General features: G+C 48.0%; 1 protein-coding gene across 5 annotated transcripts in view; it reads left to right on the top strand.

The window, feature by feature from the left end:
* The window catches only part of magi3a (membrane associated guanylate kinase, WW and PDZ domain containing 3a), a 121,249-nt gene that overhangs the window by 71,879 nt on the left and 23,698 nt on the right, over positions 1-25,672 (top strand). For all 5 annotated transcript variants that reach the window (XR_008832769.1, XM_056422421.1, XM_056422420.1 and 2 more), the window contains exons 4-7: positions 10,943-11,149; positions 20,619-20,781; positions 21,483-21,562; positions 23,734-23,791. Coding sequence is in view for 4 of the 5 variants with exons in the window: in XM_056422421.1 (XP_056278396.1) it covers positions 10,943-11,149; positions 20,619-20,781; positions 21,483-21,562; positions 23,734-23,791 (508 nt within the window). In the remaining variant the exon portion in view is untranslated. The remainder of the gene's footprint in view (positions 1-10,942; positions 11,150-20,618; positions 20,782-21,482; positions 21,563-23,733; positions 23,792-25,672) is intronic.

Below are 25,672 nucleotides of genomic sequence, written 5' to 3'. Positions count from 1 at the left end.
GTGCAGGGGAGTGACTGTAAACAACTGGAACATACTATTAGTTATTAAGTGTATATTCCATTTGCATATGCCTTTCTATCATGGGCTTTTCTTTTCTAGTTGTCCAATGCAAGGAGTGCTGTTTTCAATTCCAAGGCTAGCCATCAGATCCACAGGCGTAATTGGAGGTTGGAGGTGTGAGCTATCGGTTCATGGGTGAATGAAAATAACTCGCTGTAAGGATGCAGTGGAAATATGAACAACTAAAGAATAACACCCCCTGAATGAAGCATACAATGCTGTGACAACACAACAATGCCGTGCTGTGGTACTTTCCTTCTTGCTGACACTTACAATCTGTAGTTTTGGTCAGCTCGGGGCCAATTTGATAAGCGATAAAGATGAAATCCATTACAAAATGTACTCTCCTTGACAATCATGGACCTTCCTGGAAAATAAATGACCATTTACTGTCACCTTGTTTTTCCTAAAGGGTTGTTTTTGGTATAATGGGGCTTGTAAAGTTCAGCTGAATAGCTGTGGATTAGATAGAAACCGGGCAAAGGGCTAGGAGTCACGGAGGAGGGAGGTTTCAAAGGTGCTGCGCTAGCAACAGCTGCCCACTCCTCGGGACTGGCACATCAGAGGCTTGAAGAATTAAGAAGTGCCTCCGCTTTCATAACTGCACTGCTGATGTCAGAGGAGTCGGATTAGCGCTGTTGTCGTCCAAGTAAAATAAGAGAACAAAAAATATAAATCAGATACAGAAAACAAAAGACGATAGGATGAAGAGAGAGGGATTAGGATGGATGAGGGGGAAAAAAACAATGCAAGAAAAGACAGAGAGGATGTATAGTGTGTGTCACTGCACAGACTGAGGTCATGGACATAATCTAGAATGGATGAGAGCCGGGTCATTTAACCAGTGGACTGTGAAGCTCTTCGCCAAATAGACACACAAGCACCGGGAGTAGAGGAATGCGGGGTTAACGAGGTTGGTTTGTGAAGTGTGGGCATCCATGCCGAGCAGGACCGGAGTCCTGTGCCAAGGCTGGAGCACAAGATGGGCTTCACCCGCCCGTGGCACCGGTAGTTAGTGATGCGGCCCCGGCAGCCAGGGCGCTGCCCAAGAGGGTGGAAACCCATCCTCAATGATTAATGAGGCTCTGTGACTGTGGCTGGCAGGTTCAAAGAGGCAGCGGGATAAACGCAGAGGGCAGCTTTTTGATAAGGCGGGCGGGGGGGTATTTTTTAAACGCAGAGCTATTTCACATTGCTAAATGACCGTGACTCTATCACAGCTTATAATTAAAAATATTGTGAAGGTTATAGTGTGATGAAGAGAGGTTATGTCTCACTACAGATTTGACTCTGGTCACAGTCGTACCCTCATTTTTAATCCGATTCTCACGAGTTGGAGATGAGATATGCTGACAGCTGCTGACTAAAACAGATGACGTGACACACACACACACACACAGGCATTCTTTCTCACCCGTACACACACATGGCTTTAGTCACGCATATTTCAGCTTTTGGTCTCTCCGGACATGGGTTTAAAAAAAAAAAAAGCTTTTTACTGGAAGCAAACAGAACCCTGCATGTGTAACATGACGGAATAGCTGTGTAATTTATTGTTGGTGCCAAGCAAGTGTTGGCCCGGGCTTTTAAAATGAAAATGGCTTTCCAATGTCCACCCACCAATCTCTGAAGGCTGCAAAACAGCTGCAATGCAATCACACTTTGCCCAAATGATGACTCCTTTGTGCACACTGTTTTTACTGATGTTACCTTGAACATCACTGCTCCTTGTCATGTTGCCACAGCGTGACTAAAGGGAATCGAGATTGAAATTGCATTAGCTGTTGATGACCAGCAATGTTTAATTTTTGTGTGATGAGCCGTAGTATTTTTACCCACTGTCAGTTTCTCCTCTTTAAGGCAAAGCGCGGCTTCTAATCGGTTAAACAGCCCCACAATTGAGACGTGTATAAACTCATCAGTTTTTATACTTATACTTTTATACTAAGTCAGCAGGGCTTGATTATATGGCCAACATCTTCTGTCCAGATGTATATAATTTCCAGAGTATGACATTATTTTATTACATTCACCAATAAGACTTTGAATATATATCACATATATATCACAGTGCAGCATGTTTAGTCTATAATAGTATATTATAAGACATTATTCTCCAGCAGTATGATGCAGAGGGAACCCCATCCTGGGCTGTATGGGTAAGTTTGCTAGTTGGAGTCTGTTTATCGCACTCAAATGAGCGTTAATGTAAAGTTTGATCTCCAAATGATATCTCTGAGAATATATATTCATCCTGTGTTAGTTCTCTTCAAGTTAGACAATATAATTGGATTTCATAATATATGATTTCACCATGATATGTATTACATTTAGCTCAAATATAAATGTATGTTATAATATTTCTTGAAAAGCTCATAGCTAAAGAGTTTGTGAATGGGCGATCTAGAGTTGAGCATTTGGTCAGTATGGCCATATTGAGGGAATAATTATTCTTTCCTCAATAATACAATAATTGTTGTTACTCCATGTCTTGTTCATTGATACATTTCTAAGAGAGTACAGCATGTTGAGGTGTTGATTCAGAGACACACACACACACACACACACACACAGTCATGGGGAACTGGTAGCATGGTGGCTCCCAGGCCCTTTCTTTCTCCACGAATGAACAGCCCATTAATCTAAGGCAGTAATTAAGGTGGAAGATTTGAGATGGCATAATCAGGGTTGCCAAAGGGTGACCAGACATGCTATTCAAATGAGGACTGATTTAGAAAGTGTTCTGGCATCCCAACAGGGGCGGTCTTTGTCCCGATAATGAGACATCAGACATTTGTTAATGAGGCAGAATTATATGTGAGGACAACGGACAGGTTAGCCGTGTTTTCTCGTGAGGGAAAGCTCGGCAGCAGTCTCCACGTCTAGCTATATATTACAATATGATTACAATAATATATACATAAGAAAGTTGGGGATGTTTACAGGATATGAAGGCTAAAATAAACAGCATTTTATTGAAATAACTGTAAAGGAACAGTGTGTACCATTAGGGGCGGATCGATTGGCAGAAATTGAATGTGATATGAATGAGTATGTTTTCTTTAGAATATGAAAATGACAATTGATGTGTTTTTGGTTACCTTAGAATGAGCATATTATATCTACATTTGGAGTGGGTCCTCTACATGGAGTTGTTTTTACAGTAGGCCAGAACGGACAAACCAAACACTTTTCATGTCAGCCAGTGTAGTTCAGCGACATGACGTTTGATTCTACCCCAGCCTCCAGTCTGTTGAGTTACCTTTTTCAGGCTGCAGGTTACATCCACACTCAATGAAGTTATACATTCTCATCAATGACTGTGTACTCAATATCCATCCATTCATCCATTCTCATCCGCTTGATCCGGGGTCAGGTCCTGGGGTCAGCAGACCCAGCAGGCTGACCCAGACTTCCCTCTCACCCACAACATTTTCCAGCTCATTCTGGAGGATCCCAAGGCGTTCCCAGGCCAGCTGATTACACAAATCACAAACAGGACCGGTGATAAAGGGCAGCCCTGACCGAGGCCAACACCCACCGGGAACGTGTCTGACGTAATGCAGAGAATGCAAACTCAGCTTCCTGCATGCGTACATAGACCAGATAGCCCGTTGCAACAAGTCCGGTATCCCACACTCCCGCAGCACCCCCACAACAATCCTAGAGGGACCCGGTCGAAAGCCTTCTCCAAGTCCACAACGCACATGTAGACTGGTAGAGGAAACTCCCAGGACCCCTCCAGTAGTCTTGCGAGGGTGAAGAGCTGATCCACAGTTCCACGACCGGGACGGAATCCGCACTGCTGGTCTTGAATCTGAGATTCGACCAGCGGTCAGAGCCTCCTTTCCAGCACCCTGGCATAAACTTTCCCCGGGAGGTTAAGTAGTATTCAATTCAATTCAATTCAGTTCATTTGTATAGCCCAATTTCACAAATTACAAATTTGTCTCGGAGTGCTTTACAATCTGTACACATAGACATCCCTGCCCCAAAACCTCGCATCGGACCAGGAAAAACTCCCAAATAACCCTTCAGGGGGAAAAAAAGGGAAGAAACCTTCAGGAGAGCAACAGAGGAGGATCCCTCTCCAGGATGGACAGGTGCAATAGATGTAATGTGTACAGAAGGACAGATTTAGAGTTTAAATACATTCAATGAATGTGACAGAGTGTATGAATAGTTCATAGTAGGCATATTCCACGATGGAGACCTCCACGATCCATCAGGCAGATGGCGGTAGAGAGGAGTGGGCGGAGTCTCAACAGTGGGCGGAGTCTCAACAGGACAGTGGCGTAGTCAGGAGCAGGAATTCCACGACCCAGACCTCGATGATCCATCAGGCAGATAGGATCTATGTCGTCTCATAGGGTCCGATGACCCCATGAGACGTGAAGTCAAAAGGACTCCGAGGAGAAAGCAGAGTTAGTAACGTGTGATTGAGAGATGAAAATTCATCCTTAAGGAGAGAAAAAAGAGGAGATAGGTACTCAGTGCATCCTAAACGTCCCCCGGCAGCTATAAGCCTATAGCAGCATATCAAGGGGCTGGACCAGGTGAACCTGATTCAGCCCTAACTATAAGCTCTGTCAAAGAGGAAAGTCTTAAGTCGACTCTTAAATGAGGTGACTGTGTCTGCCTCCCGGACTGAAGGTGGAAGCTGGTTCCATAGAAGAGGAGCTTGATAACTAAAGGCTCTGGCTCCCATTCTACTTTTTAAGACTCTAGGAACTACAAGTAGTCCCGCATTTAGTGAGCGTAGCTCTCTAGTGGGGCAATATGGTACTACAAGCTCCTTAAGATATGATGGTGCATCACCAATCAAGGCTTTGTAGGTTAAGAGAAGAATTTTAAAAGTGATTCTTGATTTTATGGGTAGCCAGTGCAGAGCAGCTAGTGCAGGAGTGATGTGATCTCTTTTCTTAGTTTTAGTGAGAACACGAGCTGCAGCATTCTGGATCAACTGGAGGGACCTAAGAGACTTATTAGAGCAGCCTGCTAATAAGGAGTTGCAGTAATCCAGTCTCGAAGTAACGAACGCGTGAACCAATTTTTCTGCATCTTTTTGAGACCAGATGTGCCTGATTTTTGAAATATTACGTAGATGAAAGAATCCAGTCCTTGAGATTTGCTTTACGTGGGAGTTAAAGGACAAGTCCCGATCAAAGATAACGCCAAGATTCTTTACAGTGGTGTTGGATGCCAGGGCAATGCCGTCTACAGAAACCACATCACCAGATAATTGATCTGAGGTGCTCAGGGCCGATTAAAATTACTTTGGTTTTGTCTGAGTTTAACATCAAGAAGTTGCAGGTCATCCATGTTTTTATGTCTTTAAGACATGCTTGAATTTTACCGAGTTGGTTGCTCTCCTCTGGTTTTATCGATAGATATAGTTGAGTATCATCTGCATGACAATGAAAGTTTATGGAATGTTTCCTGATAATATTGCCCAAAGGAAGCATGTATAAGGTAAATAAAATTGGTCCAAGCACAGAACCTTGTGGAACTCCGTGATTAACGTTGGTGGTTATCGAGGCGTCATCGTTTACAAATACAAACTGAGATCGATCTGATAAATAGGATTTAAACCAAATTAGTGCCGTGCCTGAAATGCCAATCGACTGCTCCAGTCTCTGTAATAGGATGTCATGGTCAATGGTGTCGAATGCAGCACTAAGGTCTAACAAGACCAGTACAGAGAGGAGTCCTTTATCTGCTGCCATTAAGAGGTCATTTGTAATTTTCACTAGTGCCGTCTCGGTGTTGTGGTGTTTTCTAAATCCTGATTGAAATTTCTCAAATAAACTATTATGATGTAGAAAGTCACACAACTGATTTGCGACCACTTTCTCAAGGATCTTGGAGAGGAAAGGGAGGTTAGAGATCGGTCTGTAGTTAGCCAACACCTCTGGATCCAGAGTGGGCTTCTTCAGGAGAGGTTTAATAACAGCCACCTTGAAGGAGTGTGGTACGTGGCCTGTTAGCAGAGACACATTGATAATATCTAATAGAGAGCTGCCAATTAAAGGCAAAACGTCTTTAAGCAGCCTCGTCGGGATGGGGTCCAAGAGACAGGTAGACGTGTTCGAAGTAGAAACCGTTGAAGATAATTGGTCACGGTTGATGGGAGAAAAGCCCTCCAAATATACACCAGGGCATACAGCGGTTTCCAAGGCCATTCCACTTGAGGACAGATTGGCACTGGTTAAGGGCAAGAGATTATTAATCTTGTCCCTAATAGTTAAAATCTTTTCATTAAAGAAGTTCATGAAGTCATTACTACTGAGGTCTATAGGAATACTCGGCTCCACAGAGCTGTGACTCTGTCAGCCTGGCTACAGTGCTGAAGAGAAACCTGGGGTTGTTCTTATTTTTCTCTATTACTGATGAGTAATAGGCTGCTCTGGCATTACGGAGGGCCTTCTTATAAGTTTTAAGACTATCTCGCCAAACTAAGCGGGATTCTTCCAGATTAGTTGAACGCCATATGCTTTCAAGCTTTCGTGACGTTTGCTTTAGTTTGCGGGTCTGAGGGTTATACCAGGGAGCAAACCTCCTCTTCCTCACTGTCTTCTTCTTCAGAGGGGCTATCGAGTCCAGTGTCATTCTCAGAGAGCCTGTGGCACTGTCAACAAGATGATCAATCTGGGACGGACTAAAGTTAGACCAGGAGTCCTCTGTTATATTGAGACGTGGTGTCGAATCAAATGCAGAAGGAATCGCTTCTTTAAATTTAGCTACAGCACTGTCAGTTAGACATCTGGTGTAGAAACTTTTGACTAACGGAGTACACTCCGGTAGTATAAATTCAAAAGTTATGAGGTTGTGGTCTAACAGAAGAGGATTCTGTGGGAAGACCTTCAAATGCTCAATGTCAACGCCATAAGTAAGAACAAGATCAAGCGTGTGGCCAAAGCTGTGAGTGGGTTTCTGTACTTTCTGGCAGAAGCCAATCGAGTCCAACAATGAGATGAATGCAGCACCTAGGCAATCATTATCAACATCTACATGGATATTAAAATCTCCTACAATAATAACTTTATCAGTTTTAAGAACCAAACTTGATATAAATTCTGAGAATTCAGATATAAACTCTGAATATAGACCTGGTGGCCGGTACAGAATCACAAATAGAATTGGCTGTAGTGTTTTCCAGGTTGGATGTGAAAGACTAAGAACAAGGCTTTCAAATGAGGTGTAGTGTAATTTAGGTTTAGGATTAATTAATAGGCTCGATTCAAAGATGGCTGCTACTCCACCTCCTCGATCGGTGCCTCGAGGGATGTGAGTATTAATATGACTTGGAGGAGTCGATTAATTTAGGCAGACATATTCTTCATGGCTCAGCCAGGTTTCAGTTAGACAACATAAATCAATGTGATTATCTGATATTAAATCATTTAGTAACACAGCTTTAGATGACAGAGATCTAATATTTAGGAGACCACATTTAATAGACCTGTTTTGTTGCACTGCTGAAATAATGGTGTTAACTTGAATAAGGTTATTGTGTACGACTCCTCTTCTGCTTTCTTTTGATAGAATTAATTTAAGTTTAAGTGGCCGTGGGACAGACACAGTCTCTATGGAGCTCTGGGAGGGACTGGGTGAGAGGGGGGAGGCCCCGGAGGGATGTGCTATGGGGGACACTGGGTGACAGGGATGACAGGGGCGTGGGGCTACTCTGTTTCTACTTTATGACATTAACCCTGCGTTGTCACAGATATGGCTGTCCGTTGATCAACTTGGTTATGTTTGCAGAAACGAGACGCGCTCCGTCCAATGTGGGATGGATGCCGTCTCTCCTCATCAGATCAGGCTTTCCCCAGAAAGTCTTCCAGTTGTCTACATAGCCCACATTATTCGCTGGGCACCACCTCGACAGCCAACGGTTGAAAGACGACATTCGGCTATACAATTCGTCTGTCTGCAAATTTGGGAGAGGGCCAGAGAAAACGACGGTGTCCGACAACGTCTTGGCATAAGCACACACGGATTCCACATTAATTTTAGTGACTTCCGAGCGGCGGGCTCGGGCGTCATTACAATCTGACTGTATCTCCGCTTGTCCTTAGCCAGCAGTTTCAAACAAGACTCCACGTCGTCCGCTCTGGCCCCCGGGAGGCACACGACTGTGGTCCGCGGCTTCGCTATTTTCACGTTCCTGACTATCGAGCTCCCGATAGGGACCAGGGTGTGCTCCTCAGCGGGTGTGTCGCTGAGCAGGGAAAACCGGTTGGAAACGTGAAGTGGTTGGTGCACAGCGAGCTTCTGTGTAGACTTACTACTCCTGCGAACAGTTACCCATGATCCCGGCTGTTCGGGCACCATCGGAGAACAGCTAGCAGCTGACTGTAGCTCCGCGCCGGCTACGGGAGAGGGCGGGCTAACTAGCATAGCTGTCTGAGCTTCGATGGCGCGGAGCCGTGCATCTAACCCACTTAGACCTGCCTCCAACCTAGAAAATAAACTACACTTGTTGCATGTATCGTTATCATTAAGAGAGGCAGAGGGATAACTATACATGAGACACACTGAGCAAGAGGGAGCGGGAGGGAGAGAAGAAGAAATCATGCTCGCTGCTGAGCTGGCAACCGGAGCTTACCGGAAGAGTGAGATGATGCAATCAGGAGCAGCTGGGATACCACGATAGTTCGAGCACATTCTCCGGTCCGCCTTTTTGAAAATGGGAACCACCACCCCGGTCTGCCAGTCCGAGGGCCATGTTCCTGACCCCCATGCAACATTCAAGAGGCGTGTCAGCCAAGACAGCCAAACAATGTCCAGCGCCTTCAGCATTTCAGGGCGGATCTCATCCACCCCCTTTTTAACAACCTTAGTGGCCTTTGCCAGGGATATTGGTGGGACTCCCCCCTTCCCCCAAGTCCACAGGCACTTATTTGTACAATATAATTACAACATGATTTGTCTTACTGTAATTCCTTATTGTGGCCACTTTCTCCCACCTCCTTGCTAATGGATACTTACAGAGGCTACGTGTGCCTGAGTGCACCGAGCAAATTACCACTTCTAATTGAACTCCATCAATTTGCAGTTTGTTAGTGAGCATCCTATTAATTACAAACCTAGTAAAGGATTTAATGGTTTTCGATAAGCTACCGAAATTACCGCTTCATACATTCAAACACAGATTAATGTAATTGCCATAATCAATTCTAATGTATCGTTTAACACAGACACATTTCGTAAAATTGATTGTTTCCTCGGTGCTGTCATTGTGACACATGTGGCGCAAATCGAATATTTATGGTGCTTGTTGGGGAACGGTAATTCCATTGCCACAACAATTCTGTTGGTAAGAAAGTACTTTCTCTCTCTCTCACTCTCTCTCTCTCTCTATCTCTCTATCTCTCTCTCTCCCTCTCCACTGCCTCCAGTCCTTCTTCCGTTGTTGAATACTCATTTCTCGCTCTTCTTCCCAGCGGACTTCATCGCACTGGATTCCCAGTCCCTGATGAACTGTTTAACTGTTACAATACAAAGTTCAGCCACTCAGACACAGCTCACTCTTAAACACTGCAATCCCACACACATACTGGAGGACTGCGGATTTACAGTGAACCACCAGAGAATCATTGTGTTTGCACCATACTTCTCCAACTATCTTCTCACCTCTTGTGCTTTGAAGTTGTCATCCTCTCTCGTATTCATTATGCTCTTGCAGGACGAGAGGAGGTAGTGAGTAAGAAAGTGGGTCATCCCCCTCCAATAGTTGTGGAAAGATGAAGACTCACTCTGCGGTGTAAGGCTGTTGGCTGCCTGAGGCACCAGCATGACAGCAAAGGCAAGCTGGCGGACTTAAAGGAGCAATCGAGTACTTGAGAACCTACCTTGGCGTAAACACACAGTTCCCTGGTGAACGAAGCAGTAAAGATGATAATGCAACAGCCAAGGCTTTTTGGCTTTGGTCTGCTTTTTGTTTGTTTGTTTGGTTTGGTTTGGTTTTAAAGCAGTACATTAACATAACGATTACATTGGACATTAACATTAAACCAAATGAGGAAAATCTTCTCTGGCTATTAGTCCTCCTTGTTACATGTGGAGAAGCCAGCAGGGGTCACGTCTCTGCTGTTACATTAAAAGCTCTCTTGCTAGATGGCAGGTGCACACAATCAGCATTTGGGTTTGTGAAGACAACATGACTCCTCCTCTCTGTGTGATGGATTAGGCATTAGAATTCTGTTGGTAAAGCGATGCAGGGCCAACAGTCTGGGTCCGTAGTCACAGCAATAGCAGGTTTCCAGTTGGAATTAACAAAGAATATAATGTGTCAACTTTCCAAGACCAGAATTGCAGTCAAAGTTTGGTCTAGTTTTGTTCCAAGTGATACGGCTCTGCCAAATATGATCTGTTGCTAACAATCAGACTCTCCTGTGGCTTTTTAATTCATTTTAAACAACTGCTACAGTTAATATGAGATGGTCTTCTCTGGATCTGGTATCAACAACGTGGTTTTGCAGCTGCATTGGGGCTTAATTGCCTTTTCATATTCTGTTGTGTACTGCCAAGACCATATCTGCAATTCTTTCCGGCAGTATTTAACCTTTGTGACTATGTATGTGTGTATGCCCTTTTGATATTACTATACTCATGAGAACCAAATATTCTCACAATGGTAGAAACATTCCTCCGAGCATGGCGGTCCAACAACCCCTGTCCTAGCGTCCACAAAGCACTGTTGTAGCGTTATATTATGGGTTTAAGATTGGATTAGAGGTAGCTTTTACTGTAAGGGTAAATATTACAGAGTAATTTTTGTGTGAAATTGGTTTCTGCGTTGAACATCGTCAAATAAGTCTTCTACAAAACATATACGCAAGTATATTTAGTTGTCTCTGTCGCCCTCTCTTCATTCCAGGCAACTACTATGGGACCCCGAAGCCCCCTGCAGAGCCCAGCCCCGTGCAGCCGGACTTGGTGGACCAAGTTCTGTTTGATGAGGAATTTGACACAGAAGTCCAGCGGAAACGCACTACGTCTGTCAGTAAGATGGACAGAAAGGACAGCGTGGCGCCAGAGGAGGAAGAGGAAGAAGAGAGGCCTCCTATGGTCAACGGCTTGGCTGGTGAGAGACACTTTCATCTTCTTCTTTTTCTGCTTCTGCAGTTCTTCCAGCTCATTGTTATTCAGCTGTGCTTCCTACCGCTTTTTAACAAAATTAAAACCCCAGCAGTTTTTTGTTTGCTTGAATCATTTTGGTGTTCAGGCAATCATCATATTATCCTCATAATGCAAAACAACAGTACCCTTGTGTTTTTGCCCTCCTTATTGTTCGTTATCCAAACAAACATTGCCAGGCTGTTCTGTATGCAACGTCAGCACTAAATCACAGCGCTGCAAAGTCGAGAAGCAGTCTAAGTCTGGCTGAGATCAATGGAAGCACTCCCTCTGTTCTTGTTTGGATGTCCTCACACGGCTCAAGGCAAAGGCAAAATATGAACATGCTCATGGTGAATGGTCCTTATTGTGAATGCAGTTCGGAAACTTCTAACCGCTGTACTAACTCTACAAATTTAAATGGTGATCGTCAGAACTATGTTACATAATAACCATCCATGTGAAATAGTTCTATTTCATCCTTCCTGACCGCCAGAGGCGGTGCTTAGCACTGGATATCTTCCGTCTTGCGCATAGCAGGTCGAGTATTAATAACAACAAAGTCACCCGTGACCTCGGATGACCCGCCCACCGGGTATAAGTTCCGGTGTCATCCCGAGATCAGTTCTTTTTCATCTTCTCGCAAACGCAGGCATCAGCTAAGGCTGAAGTTTAACTGAAGCTCGTCGCGGGGAGCCTTGTGACCAAATGGTCGGAGTTGCGATCCGTCGCCCTCCAGAGGCTGCGACGAGCTCTCCTCCTGAGGAGGAGGACGTTGCGTTTCTCTACGGCGGACCGTCGAGGCGGACCGGAGAACGCACGAGTCTTTTTCGGTCTTCACCAGAGCGCCTTCACCGCGAAGCTTCAATCGGGTGAGATCGAATACAATTGTTGCCTATGACGGCATATCCCACAGGAGCAGAGCTCTCGTTCCTGCTAACTGTGTGCTAACGGGAGCACGTCCGCTCGGTGCTGCTACACCGGCGCGACCGGCTCTCTGTAGCGATTGAGATAGCGTGTGTGTTGACTTTGGTAGCATTGCCGCCGTGCATAGCTAGCAGAGTGTGTCCACTCAGGCTAACGGAGCCTACGCTAAATCCGACAGCTACCTCCTGTTCCACAGGACCTCGGCCCAAGTAGTGGAGCGCTCTCGCTCAGGTTACTGGTGGGCGATTACAGCGCTAACGAGAGCGCGTCCGCTCGTTGCGGCTGGATGCCACACTGCTACACTGCTACCGGCTTCCAGTGAGCAGAGCGTCCCGCTCAGGCTCACCGGGGGGACGCTAAGGAGGCTATAAGTCGATACTGATGCATACTGCACATGTACCTCCATGACATCGCCGCTGTTACAGCTAGCAGAGCGTCTCCACTCAGGCTAACTAATGCCACGCTAATGCTGACAGACCAGAGGAGTGAAGTGTGTCCTCACTGTCTCACTAGACATGCTGTTTTCTGACCCGTGTTCACGGGATCAGCGTCTACAGTAGCGCAGAGCTCTCGCTCAGGCTTACTGGGAGGCACCAGTAAGTACAGTTGCCATACTAGTGGAGAGGGTCCTCGAAGAGACCTGCCCTTTCACTACGACTGTTTCCACAGGACCTGCTCCCCCGTAGCACAGTGCTTTCGCAGGCTACTCGTGGGATGCTTGTAATTACAGCTACTGTACCAGTCAAGCGTGTCCTCACTTCCTCTCTCTAAGAGAGAGGCTGTTCTCTAGACCGCTTTCTAAACTGTCTCCACGGAACCCGTTTCCACAGTAACAGAGTGCTCTCGCTTAAGTTTACTGATAGGACACCAGTAATCACAGCTACGGTATTGAAGAGGTGTCCTCGCTCTAGACGGACTGTCTCTGTCCTGCTCGACAGGACCTGGGCCACAGTAGCGGAGTGCTACTGCTGCGACCCTAGCTGCTACAGCTACCGTACTAGCGAGGCCAGCGTCCGCGCTCTACCCTCGCTAGACGAGCTGTCTCCGTCCTGCTCCTCAGGACCTGGGCCACAGTAGCGGGTGCTACTGCTGCGACCCTAGCTGCTACAGCTACCGTACTAGCGAGACCAGCGTCCGCGCTCTACCCTTGCTAGACGGGCTGTCTCTGTCCTGCTCGACAGGACCTGGGCCACAGTAGCGGGTGCTACTGCTGCGACCCTAGCTGCTACAGCTACCGTACTAGCGAGACCAGCGTCCGCGCTCTACCCTTGCTAGACGGGCTGTCTCCGTCCTGCTCCACAGGACCTGGGCCACAGTAGCTGAGTGCTACTGCTGCGACCCTAGCTGCTACAGCTACCGTACTAGCGAGACCAGCGTCCGCGCTCTACTCTCGCTAGACGGGCTGTCTCCGTCCTGCTCCACAGGACCTGGGCCACAGTAGCTGAGTGCTACTGCTGCGACCCCCAGCAGCCACAGCTACCGTGCTAGTGAGGACAGTGGTGTTTTTGGGACGCCCTCACTTCACTAGACGGACTGTCTCCGTCCTGCTCCTCAGGACCTGGGCCACAGTAGCGGAGTGCTACTGCTGCGACCCTAGCTGCTACAGCTACCGTACTAGCGAGGCCAGCGTCCGCGCTCTACCCTCGCTAGACGGGCTGTCTCCGTCCTGCTCCACAGGACCTGGGCCACAGTAGCAAAGTGCTACTGCTGCGACCCCCAGCAGCTACAGCTACTGCAGTGAGGGCAGCGTTCGCTCTCCCCTCACTAGACGGGCTGTCTCTGTCCTGCTCCTCAGGACCTGGGCCACAGTAGCGGGTGCTACTGCTGCGACCCTAGCTGCTACAGCTACCGTACTAGCGAGACCAGCGTCCGCGCTCTACCCTCGCTAGACGGGCTGTCTCCGTCCTGCTCCACAGGACCTGGGCCACAGTAGCGGGTGCTACTGCTGCGACCCTAGCTGCTACCGTATTAGCGAGACCAGCGTCCGCGCTCTCCCCTCCTAGACGGACTGTCTCTGTCCTGCCCGACAGGACCTGGGCCACAGTAGCGGGTGCTACTGCTGCGACCCTAGCTGCTACAGCTACCGTACTAGCGAGACCAGCGTCCGCGCTCTACCCTCGCTAGACGGGCTGTCTCCGTCCTGCTCCTCAGGACCTGGGCCACAGTAGCGGGTGCTACTGCTGCGACCCTAGCTGCTACAGCTACCGTACTAGCGAGACCAGCGTCCGCGCTCTACCCTCGCTAGACGGGCTGTCTCCGTCCTGCTCCACAGGACCTGGGCCACAGTAGCGGGTGCTACTGCTGCGACCCTAGCTGCTACAGCTACCGTACTAGCGAGACCAGCGTCCGCGCTCTACCCTCGCTAGATGGGCTGTCTCCGTCCTGTCCTACAGGACATGGGCCACAGTAGCGGAGTGCTACCGTTGCGACCCCCAGCAGCTACAGCTACCGGACGAGGGAGGCCAGTGGTGGCTGATACCCTCACTAGACGGGCTGTCTCCGTCCTGCTCCACAGGACCTGGGCCACAGTAGCAAAGTGCTACTGCTGCGACCCCCAGCAGCTACAGCTACTGTACGAGTGAGGGCAGCGTTGCGCTCTCCCCTCACTAGACGGGCTGTCTCTGTCCTGCTCCACAGGACCTGCGCTGCAGTAGCGGAGTGCGCTCGCTCTAGCTCCTGACAGGTCAGGTCAGCTCCAGGCCAGCCGACCAGTTGCAAGCGCCAGCTAGGAGCCGCAGGGGCTCCCCTAGCAGTGCAATCGGGCATGCTAGCTTATAGAGTGGGTCTGCTGACCGCAGAACTAGCTCAGATAAGTCGCCACCCTAGTGCAGGGAGGACTGAAGCATCAGATCCACCCACGGCTGATCCATTCCCAAGGGAGGACATCCCAGTGGTAGCCCCTTGTAGGGGGCAGTCGACGGCCCCATCGGGTTCGTCATTCGCAGGGCACAGGAACTGCTGGATATACAGCAGCCGGAACCCCACGCACGCTAGTGCATTCCTCAGGGGCATTCCCGGCCCTGCCACCTTTCAGTCTCCTCCAGAGACTATCTGAGGGGTTACCATCTTACGATAGATCACGAACCCGGCGTCCATGCAGGATATGGCCAAATGTGGCCTTCGTCCCATGCCATCCATTGAGCTGACTATCGCATCCATCGGTTTTTCCCCAAGGGGACTCCGAGGCCGGATGACCGGTGCCCTCGAGCCCAGTCGGTTCTCAGGTGACCATTTTACCATGCTTACTACACGGCAACTCCCCCTCATATGTCATACTTGACTACAGCCTCAGTGATGCTTCGCTGCAGGCATGTGCACTTACGTCGAGAGAACCTGGGCGCCTAATGCTCTCCAGGGTTCAGACCAGCTGTTTGGCCGGCGCAGGCACCCTTGTCGGAGGCATGTAGGAACAACCTCCCTACTGTCCCAGTGAAATCAGGGGACCTGCTCTACAGGCGCAGCAGCGCACGGTGCAAGCCGGTTAGACCAGGCAGCAGTTATCTGGTCTTCGCAGGACCGTGTTCACACCCCGCAGACTCGGGGGCGCCACATCTTGATTTTCTCAGGCGGAGCCCAGCAGACATCCTTCGTGTGGTCTCCAGAGGAGATCGGCTCATGTCTGTCGACTTAAGGGGGCCTTTTGTCAGGCTCCTAGAATGCTTCACAGACGGTTGCTCTGTTATGCTTTCCAAAGCCATTATTCCCAGGCTTCTTCCATGTGGACTTCCCCAGGAGTTTCTACAAAAGGGCATTACTGCCGCCCTGCAATCACCAGGGCATGAGGAAACTGCCATCCTGGACGATCTGGCTATGTGCGCCATACCCATTTAGGGCCACACAGTGCATTACTTGCACTCTCTCACGCCGCCCGGTTGGGCCTTCGTAAACAAACAACTGTCTGAGCCATTCTCAGAGCATAACCTTTATTGGTGTAGCTCTAGATGCAGCCACTAAGCGGGCCTGGCCGTCACTCAGACAGGTGGACAGCATCCTCTGCAGCCTTCCCCTCTCTGAGGGGGCAGATGGCTGTCTTTTATCCTCTTCTTGCCTATCGGGTAAATTGACAGCTGCATCAGCTGTCTTACACTCTTTCTCACGCTGCCCGGTTGGGCCTTCGTGAACATAAAGAGTTTTCTGAGCCATTCTCGGAGCATAACCTTTGTTGGTATAGCTCTAGATACAGCCACTAAGTGGGCCTGCCCGTCACTCAAGCAGGTAGGTACTCTCTGAGGGGGCAGGCAGTGGTCTTTTATCCCTTTTTTCCTTGCCTATGGGGCAAATGCTTGGGCTGCTGTCGCGGTGCCCTTCGCATGGAGGGCCTAACAGCCTTCGCCAGGGGCCACAGGCACAAGATGGGGGTCACAGTGGTGCCCTCGGCTCTATCCCCGTAGAGGGTGAGAGCATACCCGTCAGAGGGTATCCCCAGGGAAGGGGTCCGCCCCACCGGGAGGTCGCCACAGCAGACTCCCGCCTCTCGAAGTGGGGCGCAGTCTGGCGGTACAGGACTTCCAGAGGACAGTCTATTCGCGACACTTGGGTCTTGAGCCACAGGCCATGCACCTAGCGCTCAAACAGTTCCTGCCATACTTGGGAGGGAATATGTACTTGTTGGGCGAGACATCGCCTCCACCACGGGTTGGCTTGAACCTCCAGGGGCCCCTAGGGCGGCAGAGCTGCTACGAAGCTCCCGTGCCCTTCTGATTTTTCTTACTCCGGTAACCCTTCACCTGACCAATTGTCGGGCGAGGTAGCGACCAGGAGAACGGAACCAGGGCGTTCCCCACATTTCCGCTGATCTTGCCAACTACTCGGGGTCTTCAACAGGGCCACCGAATTTTGCTGGTGGCCCCCTTGCGTCCAGCCAGGACTTGGTTCCCCTGGCTGCACAGACTTCGCTGTGAGACGCCACGGTGCCTCGCTGACATGCGGGACCCCTAGCACAGCTAGATGGTGGGACCTGCCATCCCGATCCCGGCCGTGCCCAACAAAGGGCTTGGCCGCAGGAGAGCAGAAGCAGCTGAACAGAATCAGTCCAGAGGACTATTCTAAATGCCGGAGTGCCATCCGTCTACGAGACGTGCAGACCGAAGCCGCTTCCCGACCAGCGGACGGAGGGACCCAGTACGGTGCCTCGTGCCTACGGTACTCACGCCCCCGTCATCCCTTCTAGTTAAGGGCATGTCTGCCTCTATCCTGAGGGCCTACATAGCTGCCATTTCAGGGCAGCATGCTAAAGCCGACAATGATGCGGAACAGCCACAAGCTGGTGTCCCTCTTCATAAGGAGGGCCTCAGTGACTATCCCCTGAGCCCCCCCCCCGAGGGCTCCTCCAGGGGACTTGCCCGGGGTACTGGACACCCTATGCTCGCCTCCCTTGGCAGAGGCAGAGCTGTGGTTGCTGTCGGCAAAGACCTTTCATCCTTGCCATAACTGCGGCAGAGCAAGTAGGCAAGCTACACGCCCTGTCGGTCAATGAGCCTTGTCTGAGGGGAACTCAGAGGGCTCGGGTGTCACACTGCGGCCTAAAGCAGTGGCTTCCCCCAAAGGTGCTGGCATGCTCGGGTCTCAACCAGCCTGTCCAGCCTGCACAGCTTGACCACCATAACTAGTCAGTTAGGGTGGATCTAAGAAGGGCTATGCCACTGCAGAACAGTGCCTGTTCCACTAGATAGTGGAGGCCATTGCCTGTGCATAGGTGGTGAACGTCCGTGCTCTGCCATCCAGAGCAGGGTGTTGTTCTACCAACGGCGTTCCCACATCACGGGCGACCCGAAGAGGTATGCCCGTAGGGAATATAGGTGCATATGTATGCAACAGCCTCAGGGCATCGTTAGCACATTCACCAGAGACTACAGAGTGAACGGAACACCCTCCATGCATTGCAGGTGGTCCAGATCCTCTGCTTGAGTCATATGAGGTAGTTTCCTTGGGATTCCTCGTGACTCTGTTGGTATAAGTCATCCAGTGCTAAGCACCGCCTCTGGCGGTCAGGAAGGATGAAATAGAACGCAAGTTACGTATGTAACTATGGTTCTATGAATCCTGGATGACCGCCAGAGTTCTTAGTCACTCGGAATCTCGTGAGTTCGCGAGAAGATTCCGTAGAACTGATCTCGGGATGACACCGGAACTTATACCCGGTGGGCGGGTCATCCGAGGTCACGGGTGACTTTGTTGTTATTAATACTCGACCTGCTATGCGCAAGACGGAAGATATCCAGTGCTAAGCACCGCCTCTGGCGGTCATCCAGGATTCATAGAACCATAGTTACATACGTAACTTGCGTTTTCTCTCGTAATACCATTCACCCGTCTTAAACCAATCAACTGCATAGCATAGCAGCTTCTGGCCCTCCACTTCTTCAGCTGTCCTCTCCTCGTCTTCAATATCGGACCAGTTTAAACGACACCCTGGCCTGGTGCTCCAGATCCTTAGCCAAGTGAGCCACTCTGCACAAACACAGACCAAGTGAATAGCCAAACATCATGTCGAGTTATTTGCATCACAATTAGCAAAGTGTAATACACTCACCATGCAGTAAATTCACACATATCTTCGCTTGCACCAGCCTAGATGGACTAGAGAGAAATGCAACTGCGAAGGATTGATACATTTATGTTATCAATGCGAGGAAAACAAGATTCACGCCATCGTCCTGTTATTGCTATCAACACCAACACATCCCTGAACTACATGTACTGTATGTTCTCAAGGAAATGTCAGTTCCCTTCCAATGACCCCACACGCATCTGGAACAGTGGGAACCCCTCACTGTGATCACGGTTACAATGATCTACCCCTTCTATGGATGTAAAAGCTTGGGACAAAATCATTACTTACAAGGGCTGCTCAAATAATGTGTTGGAGTAGTCCACGTTTTCTTTTGTGCTCTTCTTATACATGAAAGTCTACTGCAACTTTTACTCCCATGATACTTTGCCTTGCGCTGACCCATCTGCTTCTGACTGGCTACCTGAGGCTGGTCATGCACATTAACATCATGCCTGGAAACAGAAAGGAATTCTCTCTCAATGGGAGACATCACCTCGGTGATGGAGACAGAAAACAAATGCGCACAAGGACAGCTCCTGCGGTTGAAGTCACCCATCCAACAGCAGAAGCTGCATTTGAAACAGCTGTATTGTTTTCTCATACAGCCAGTACATAGTGAAGCTGTCTGTCTTATTACTTCATTTAATACAGTTTCAATTTCTATGGTAATCTGCATAAAAATACAAAATAAATGACTGTGCTCATAGTGCTCCCTTTGACCCAGATAGACGTGATCACCATAAGACATTCATGAACCATATCTAGCATCCACAGGAGGGAGGAGAAAGCCATTGAGACATTGGTTACATTTCAAGGGAGGGAAGTTTGTAAAAAAAGATCAGTGAGCGTGAAACTGCTCATCCCACATCCACAAGCAAAAGGGAGGAACATTGTCAGAGACACATCATCTCTGTGTGGCCCCGGGCAGTAATGATGGCGGTGTGGAGCCCGGCCAAGAAGAAAACACTCATTGTAGAACGATGTCACTCCCAATTCTTTCGTTCACGAGTTGTCTCATCTCAAATGCAGTTAGTGGATGTATTGCATTGTGAGGAGGAATTATAGAACGGCTAGAAGAAGACATTATCCCCATGTCTTGAAGGTAGTTTAATAATCGTCATGCTTTTTTTTTGTTAAAGCCATTTTTCTTTTGAATCATGCTCGCATTCTCGTCAGTTTATGAATGTGAATGTGATGCGCATCTCTACAAGGGTTGGAAGCTGCTTCAGCAAGTGTCTGTGTGCAATCAATTAGTCTGACTTTATTACTGCAGAAAAAACCCTCCATGGTTCCATGATGAAAAAGAGACCCCCATTTCAACACAAAAAGCTCTTCCAGTCAACAGCTGTCACTTCCCATCCCCGCCTTTCAATTACCAAACACACCGAGCATTCAATGCCACGATGAAGCTAGATCGTACACCGACAGATGAAAACCTGCAGATAAGAGCCTCACACAGAGAGGCGCGCACACACACATCAAGATTAGGCAAAGACACACGCACAAACGTACACATACACACGCACACGCACACGCAGCAACCTGTGTGATGCTTATAGAGTTGCGATGTGGCTCCCGCGGTCGGGCTGAAGCATTGGTCAGCTCGTGCCTGGGAGGCAGTTCCCAGTACATCTCTGCTGACATGCAAATCCTACGGCAATTGCTGCGCTCCCTTCCTCTCTGTGCGTACTCCTTCGTTCTGTCTCTCCCTCTCCCTCTCTGTCTCTACCCCTTCCCCTCACGTGGATGTAACCGTCCACCCAGTGTACAGAGGAAGATCAAGTCGAGCGACAGCAGCAGCAGCGGCGAGAGATGCAAGGAGCCCCGAGGAGCTCCAATGGCGCCACATTCTCACCTCCTGTCTCTTTCTCCTTCTACCATGTCCCATACCTTTACTGCCAACCCATTCCTCTCTCTGTCTCCATGCCCGCCTCCCTCTCCCCATGCCGGGCCACAGAGCTCAAGGACAAGGCGGAGTGGAGGAAGACGGTGCCCAGCTACAACCAGTCGGCCGCGGCCATGGACTTGCGTGTATGGAACACACAGGACGAAGGTCAGGAGTCCTTGCCTAAGAAATGGGAGACGGCCTACACCGAGACCGGAATGGTTTATTTCATCGAGTAAGTAGCCTTTCTCCTGCAATTTGCAAATTGTTTTGGTCCTGTTACCCTCCTATTATACCAGTATTGTGCAAATATTGCTCCCTGTAAGTGTAATGCATCTCTTTTGCCACCATGGTAAGCCTAATGCGTTGAGAGAGCAGGCGATGAGTCGTTTCTAGCTGGTACTAAAAGTAGCAGGCCCGCTTTGTTTACCTGGCCCGGCAGTGTGGCGAGCGGTCCGTTGTGAGCCGCTGTCAGAGCCAGGCACCGCTGCTCGCTGCTGAATCGATAGATCATTCTGCCGGCCAGAACAACAACAGGCTAAATGCTCTTTATTTAATTTCTGCTCTTTATGATCTCTGCCGCTGTACACTCTTTTCTTTTTGTTCTTTATATATTCCCTCTTTTCTTCCTTCTTTACTTTGTGCCTTTCTTTCTTTCTCTCTCTCTTTCTCTCTTCCTTTAATTCAAGGGGTCCTCTAGGCTTTGTTAAAATGTTAGGTCATTTTTGAAAGCCATTTGATCCTAAAGAAGTGAGTGGCTGTTTTCAGGGCGCTTCTTGCTCTGTTTGTTTGTAGCAGCTGGTGGAATAGCTGCCGGGTACAATGGCTCCCGGGAGTTGCCGTTGCTGCATTAATTGCTTGATTGTCACGATATATTACATTTTGGTGGAATGATTTTGACTGAGACTAAAGCCACGTCTCCTCTTTGTACTTCAGTCACAACAGCAAGACCACGACCTGGCTGGACCCCCGCCTCGCCAAGAAGGCAAAGCCTCCCGAGAAATGCGAGGAAGGAGGTGAGACGATATCTGCAAGTAGTCGGTATGGAAGTAACATTCACATGGGCCCTTGTAGCCATCGGTCCTCCGCACCTCTTCACACTTACACTTCATCCCAACTCCCTGCTGCATTGAGCAGTGTGTGCACTCTGAAGAGAGCGCCGGCTGACAGACGGCGATAGAACAGCTGATCGGACCTGGTCACAGTCATGCCGATGACACAGAGCAAACCTTCGGTCTCCAGCATGCCCCTCTCCTCTTAATGGCTTCTGGGACACATGCAGGGAGCTCATCAGTGCAGCGTCTCTCAAAAGGCAATTTCCTAGGTCCCCTCTTGCGTTAAGATCTCCTCTGAGCCGCGTGTGTTTTGTCACACAGCAGCAGCAGAGTCTCAAGATGTTGCACAAATACACACTGCTGGAAATAAAGAGTGTTATGTTCCAGGGAGGCTATATAACAATTCTTCTCTCCCTGCCTCCTCCGCAATGTGTATTAAGCCCTAAACACATAGCGGCTTATAAGAAGCCGTCCTCCTGTTCTCCAGGTGTAGGTAGGCATGCTGGGAAGCGGCATGCCTCATTGCGTGTGTCCAATTGACCAAGTGTTGCATCACCAGTATCAACAATGATTTGCATCTGCCCCAGGGTTGGAAATTTACATCTTTTTTGGGGGGCAACTTTTACCCCCAGTGACTGAAATCCAGGGGCATTTAAAAAGAAATTAGGGGAACTTTTTGAAACTTGTGAAATAACATTTAACCTTTGTTCAAAAATACTAAATATACTTATTTAAGCTTACAGTATATGAGCCATTGTCTTACAAATGGCAATCATAAGACTATTAGGTAGGGATGCACCGATCTGATCGGCGCCGATCCATATCGGCCGATATTCCCATTATCGGTTTTGATCGGCGTTCTCAAAACGGCCGATCAAAACGGCCGATCAGATGACGTAACATCTGCGAGAACTATCAGACGTTTTAATCGCTGCGCACAGCAACGGAAACAATGCACCCGGCGAGGGCTGCAGAGTGAGAGGTCCACGAGGGGATCCTCACGCACCTCACGCACCGAGCGGCGTCCCCGTCCCCCGAGTTGAATCACTGGGTCAACTCAGCCGACACTCACATGGCTGAGCCCCTATAGACTGATGTTGATGGTAAACGCATTCGATCTGGATCGCGCGAGGGTTTTGATAAAGTTAGCGGAAGGATTTAAGTGACAACATCCGGTTTTGCAAAGTTAGCGGAAAGAACCACGTGAAACAACATCCGTTTATCAAAATAAGATGTCGACAAATCATACACTAACATATAAAAGTAAACAATGAACTGATTTTGTATCTTTATAGATCGTTTCTGAGATTTAGCTTAAATTATGCTAACATTAAAACATTTTTACTGTACCAAGGAAGAGTTTATAAAAATAAGTCAGACTTTTGTATGTTAAAAAAAGTCCTGTAAATAGATTTCCCCAAGAGTTCCAGGAAATGAATAATGCAGATGTGTTTCATACATATCTGAAATCCCCTACAATAGCAATCAAACAATTTTAATGTATCAATTAGGACATTTTTCAAAGTAAAAGTCCTAAATGTTTAAAGAAATCTGTAATTTCTTTAATGTTTGAGTTGCTTTATATATGTATTTCCTCATAGTCCTAGGCAATAATGCTACACAATAAATAGAATGCTTCAATCGACACCGTGATCGGTATTATCGGATCGGCAGATACTGATTTCAGTGATCGGTGATCGGCACCAAAAACCTGATCGGTGCATCTCTACTATTAGGTAGTAGTCTACAGATAAAAAATGTTTTCTTAGATTTTTTTAACACAAAACAAAAATAAATCATATTCAATGTTATTCTTATTTATTTGTGGTTATTTATTGTTATTAAATGTGTTAAACAACTATTCACAATTATAACTTATTTCTTTTTTTTAATATAATGTAAAATTATATTTATTGATTTGTGTGTGTGTACAGTACAGGCAATACAGATAGGGCACACACAACAAAAAACAAAAACAAAAGGCTATTCAATTATCATAATTATTAGAGGAAATTCTGGGGGCATTTTTTGCCCCTCTCCGAGTGATAGCAGGGGCAAAATGATATTTCTTAGGGACAGTTTTGCCCTGGTGTATTTCTGACGCTGATCTGCCCTCTCCCTTCTCCCACCAGAGCTGCCCTACGGCTGGGAGAAGATTGAGGACCCGCAGTACGGCATCTACTACGTAGAGTGAGTACACTCCTCCCTGTGCGTGAGGGGATAGCGATAATATGGCCTGCTGCCCCCTTGTTGAAGTGTCTAAAAGCTCAACTCAGTGCTTCAACCAACTGTGTACCTGTGTGGGTCCTCTGGAGCATTGTCCACATGCTTGTGTTTACTAACTACACTTTTCTGATCGAGTTCTGTGTTATTGTAATAGACTATAGGAAGTGAACGTAGTCGGCACGAGTGGTGTGCGGATACGGTTTTGAAGCCTGGAGTTTGTCATTTTGCCTTTTGCCATCTTGGATTTTTGCAGCCGGAGGTGACACGAGGGTTGCTGGAGTATAGCTGAATGCTGAATAAGACATTGTGACTAAAATGTCACAATCTACTTTCATAAACTGAAAATACACTGTGACACTGTAAATGTTCTAAGACAAAAACACGACAAACTCTCAGACCGGACAACTCTGTGGTAGCAACCTGTCGATCACGGGGAAGCCACGCTCTTAAGCGTACTGTGCTGTTTTATCTGTTTTACTCTAAAGAGGACCATAAAGTGAACAAGTGAACAACATGCGGTATTGAAGAAGACTTCAAACTAGCAATTGAGTCTATGAACTTAAATGTTCCATGTTTACTTAAGTTTATTAAATTAAGAGACTATAGGGTCAGTCAGTCTTCCACAAAAATCTGACCTATTTTTGCAACCAGACGAGTCGCATACTGCTAGACATTAGAAGCAATCCAGGTGTTAAGAAGTTCCGCGTGAATTTCACTTTTCAGAACCAGAGGTTGATTTTTATTATTTTCTTAACATCATCTGCAACTTAAAGCCGTACGTACAGCTGAATTCCAGACGTAGATGAGTACTATGTGTGAATCTTAAGGGACCTGTGGAATATGTGTGGCATATGCTATTGTCCATGTGGTTGCTTCCCACAGTCCTGAAGAATGCAATTATGTCAGTACAGATAACACACTGTGGGTGTGTGTGAGTATGTGTGTAAAGACAGTGAAGGCAACAGACAATGAAGCTTTAGGGTCGCTGAGAGGGAAACAAGGGGCGAGATTCCATTCAGTTCAAGAGTAATAACAATAAACCATTTTAGTTTCATTACTAGAGAGAGAGAGAGAGAGAGAGAGAGAGAGAGAGAGAGAGAGAGAGAGAGAGAGAGAGAGAGAGAGAGAGAGAGAGAGAGAGAGAGAGAGAGAGAGAGAGAGAGAGAGAGAGAGAGAGAGAGAGAGAGAGAGAGAGAGAGAGAGAGAGAGAGAGAGAGAGAGAGAGAGAGAGAGGCTGCCTCTCCCTGTCTCTGTCCCTTTGTCTGGCACATTTTGATGTGAATGGACGACCAAATGCGACGCTCTGACACAAAGTCTCTATATTTCTGCATCTGACTCACAAAACACGAGGTGTGGCAACCAAGGGCTGAGAGTTAGACGGAGAGGAAATGAAAGCGAAGGAAATGTTTATCTCTCGGAGAGGGTATCTCTCTGCATGAGTCATACGCAGCAAGAGCACTTTTTGTTAAATGCACACACGCACAAAGACACTCTCTCACACACACACGCAAATGCACACACACACACACACACACACACACACACGCATCAGTGTCTCAGCATGTGGCTGGTTTGCTGTGCATCGGTGCATTTAGCCTTCCCAAGGTGCTGTCATGAGCTGGATTTTCAACTGTTCAAGCGCATGACACAGATGAGCTACCTCTGTCCATTTCCATCCAACCATGGAGGGACCTTTCATCCAGGTAGCAGGAAAGGGTTCAGCACATAGGTGTTAATTGTTAAACATCAGTAATTGTTTTTTGGGTGTAATTCTCCCGAAGTATAACTGCTGATCCTGAGTGAGCAAAGCTGTTTATTTTCAACGATGTTTAAAAGAAAGGCCAT

The sequence above is a fragment of the Pseudoliparis swirei genome, chromosome 9 (assembly GCF_029220125.1).
Source record: "Pseudoliparis swirei isolate HS2019 ecotype Mariana Trench chromosome 9, NWPU_hadal_v1, whole genome shotgun sequence".
Lineage (NCBI taxonomy): Eukaryota > Metazoa > Chordata > Actinopteri > Perciformes > Liparidae > Pseudoliparis > Pseudoliparis swirei.
This window is presented reverse-complemented; position numbering and strand designations above follow the sequence as displayed.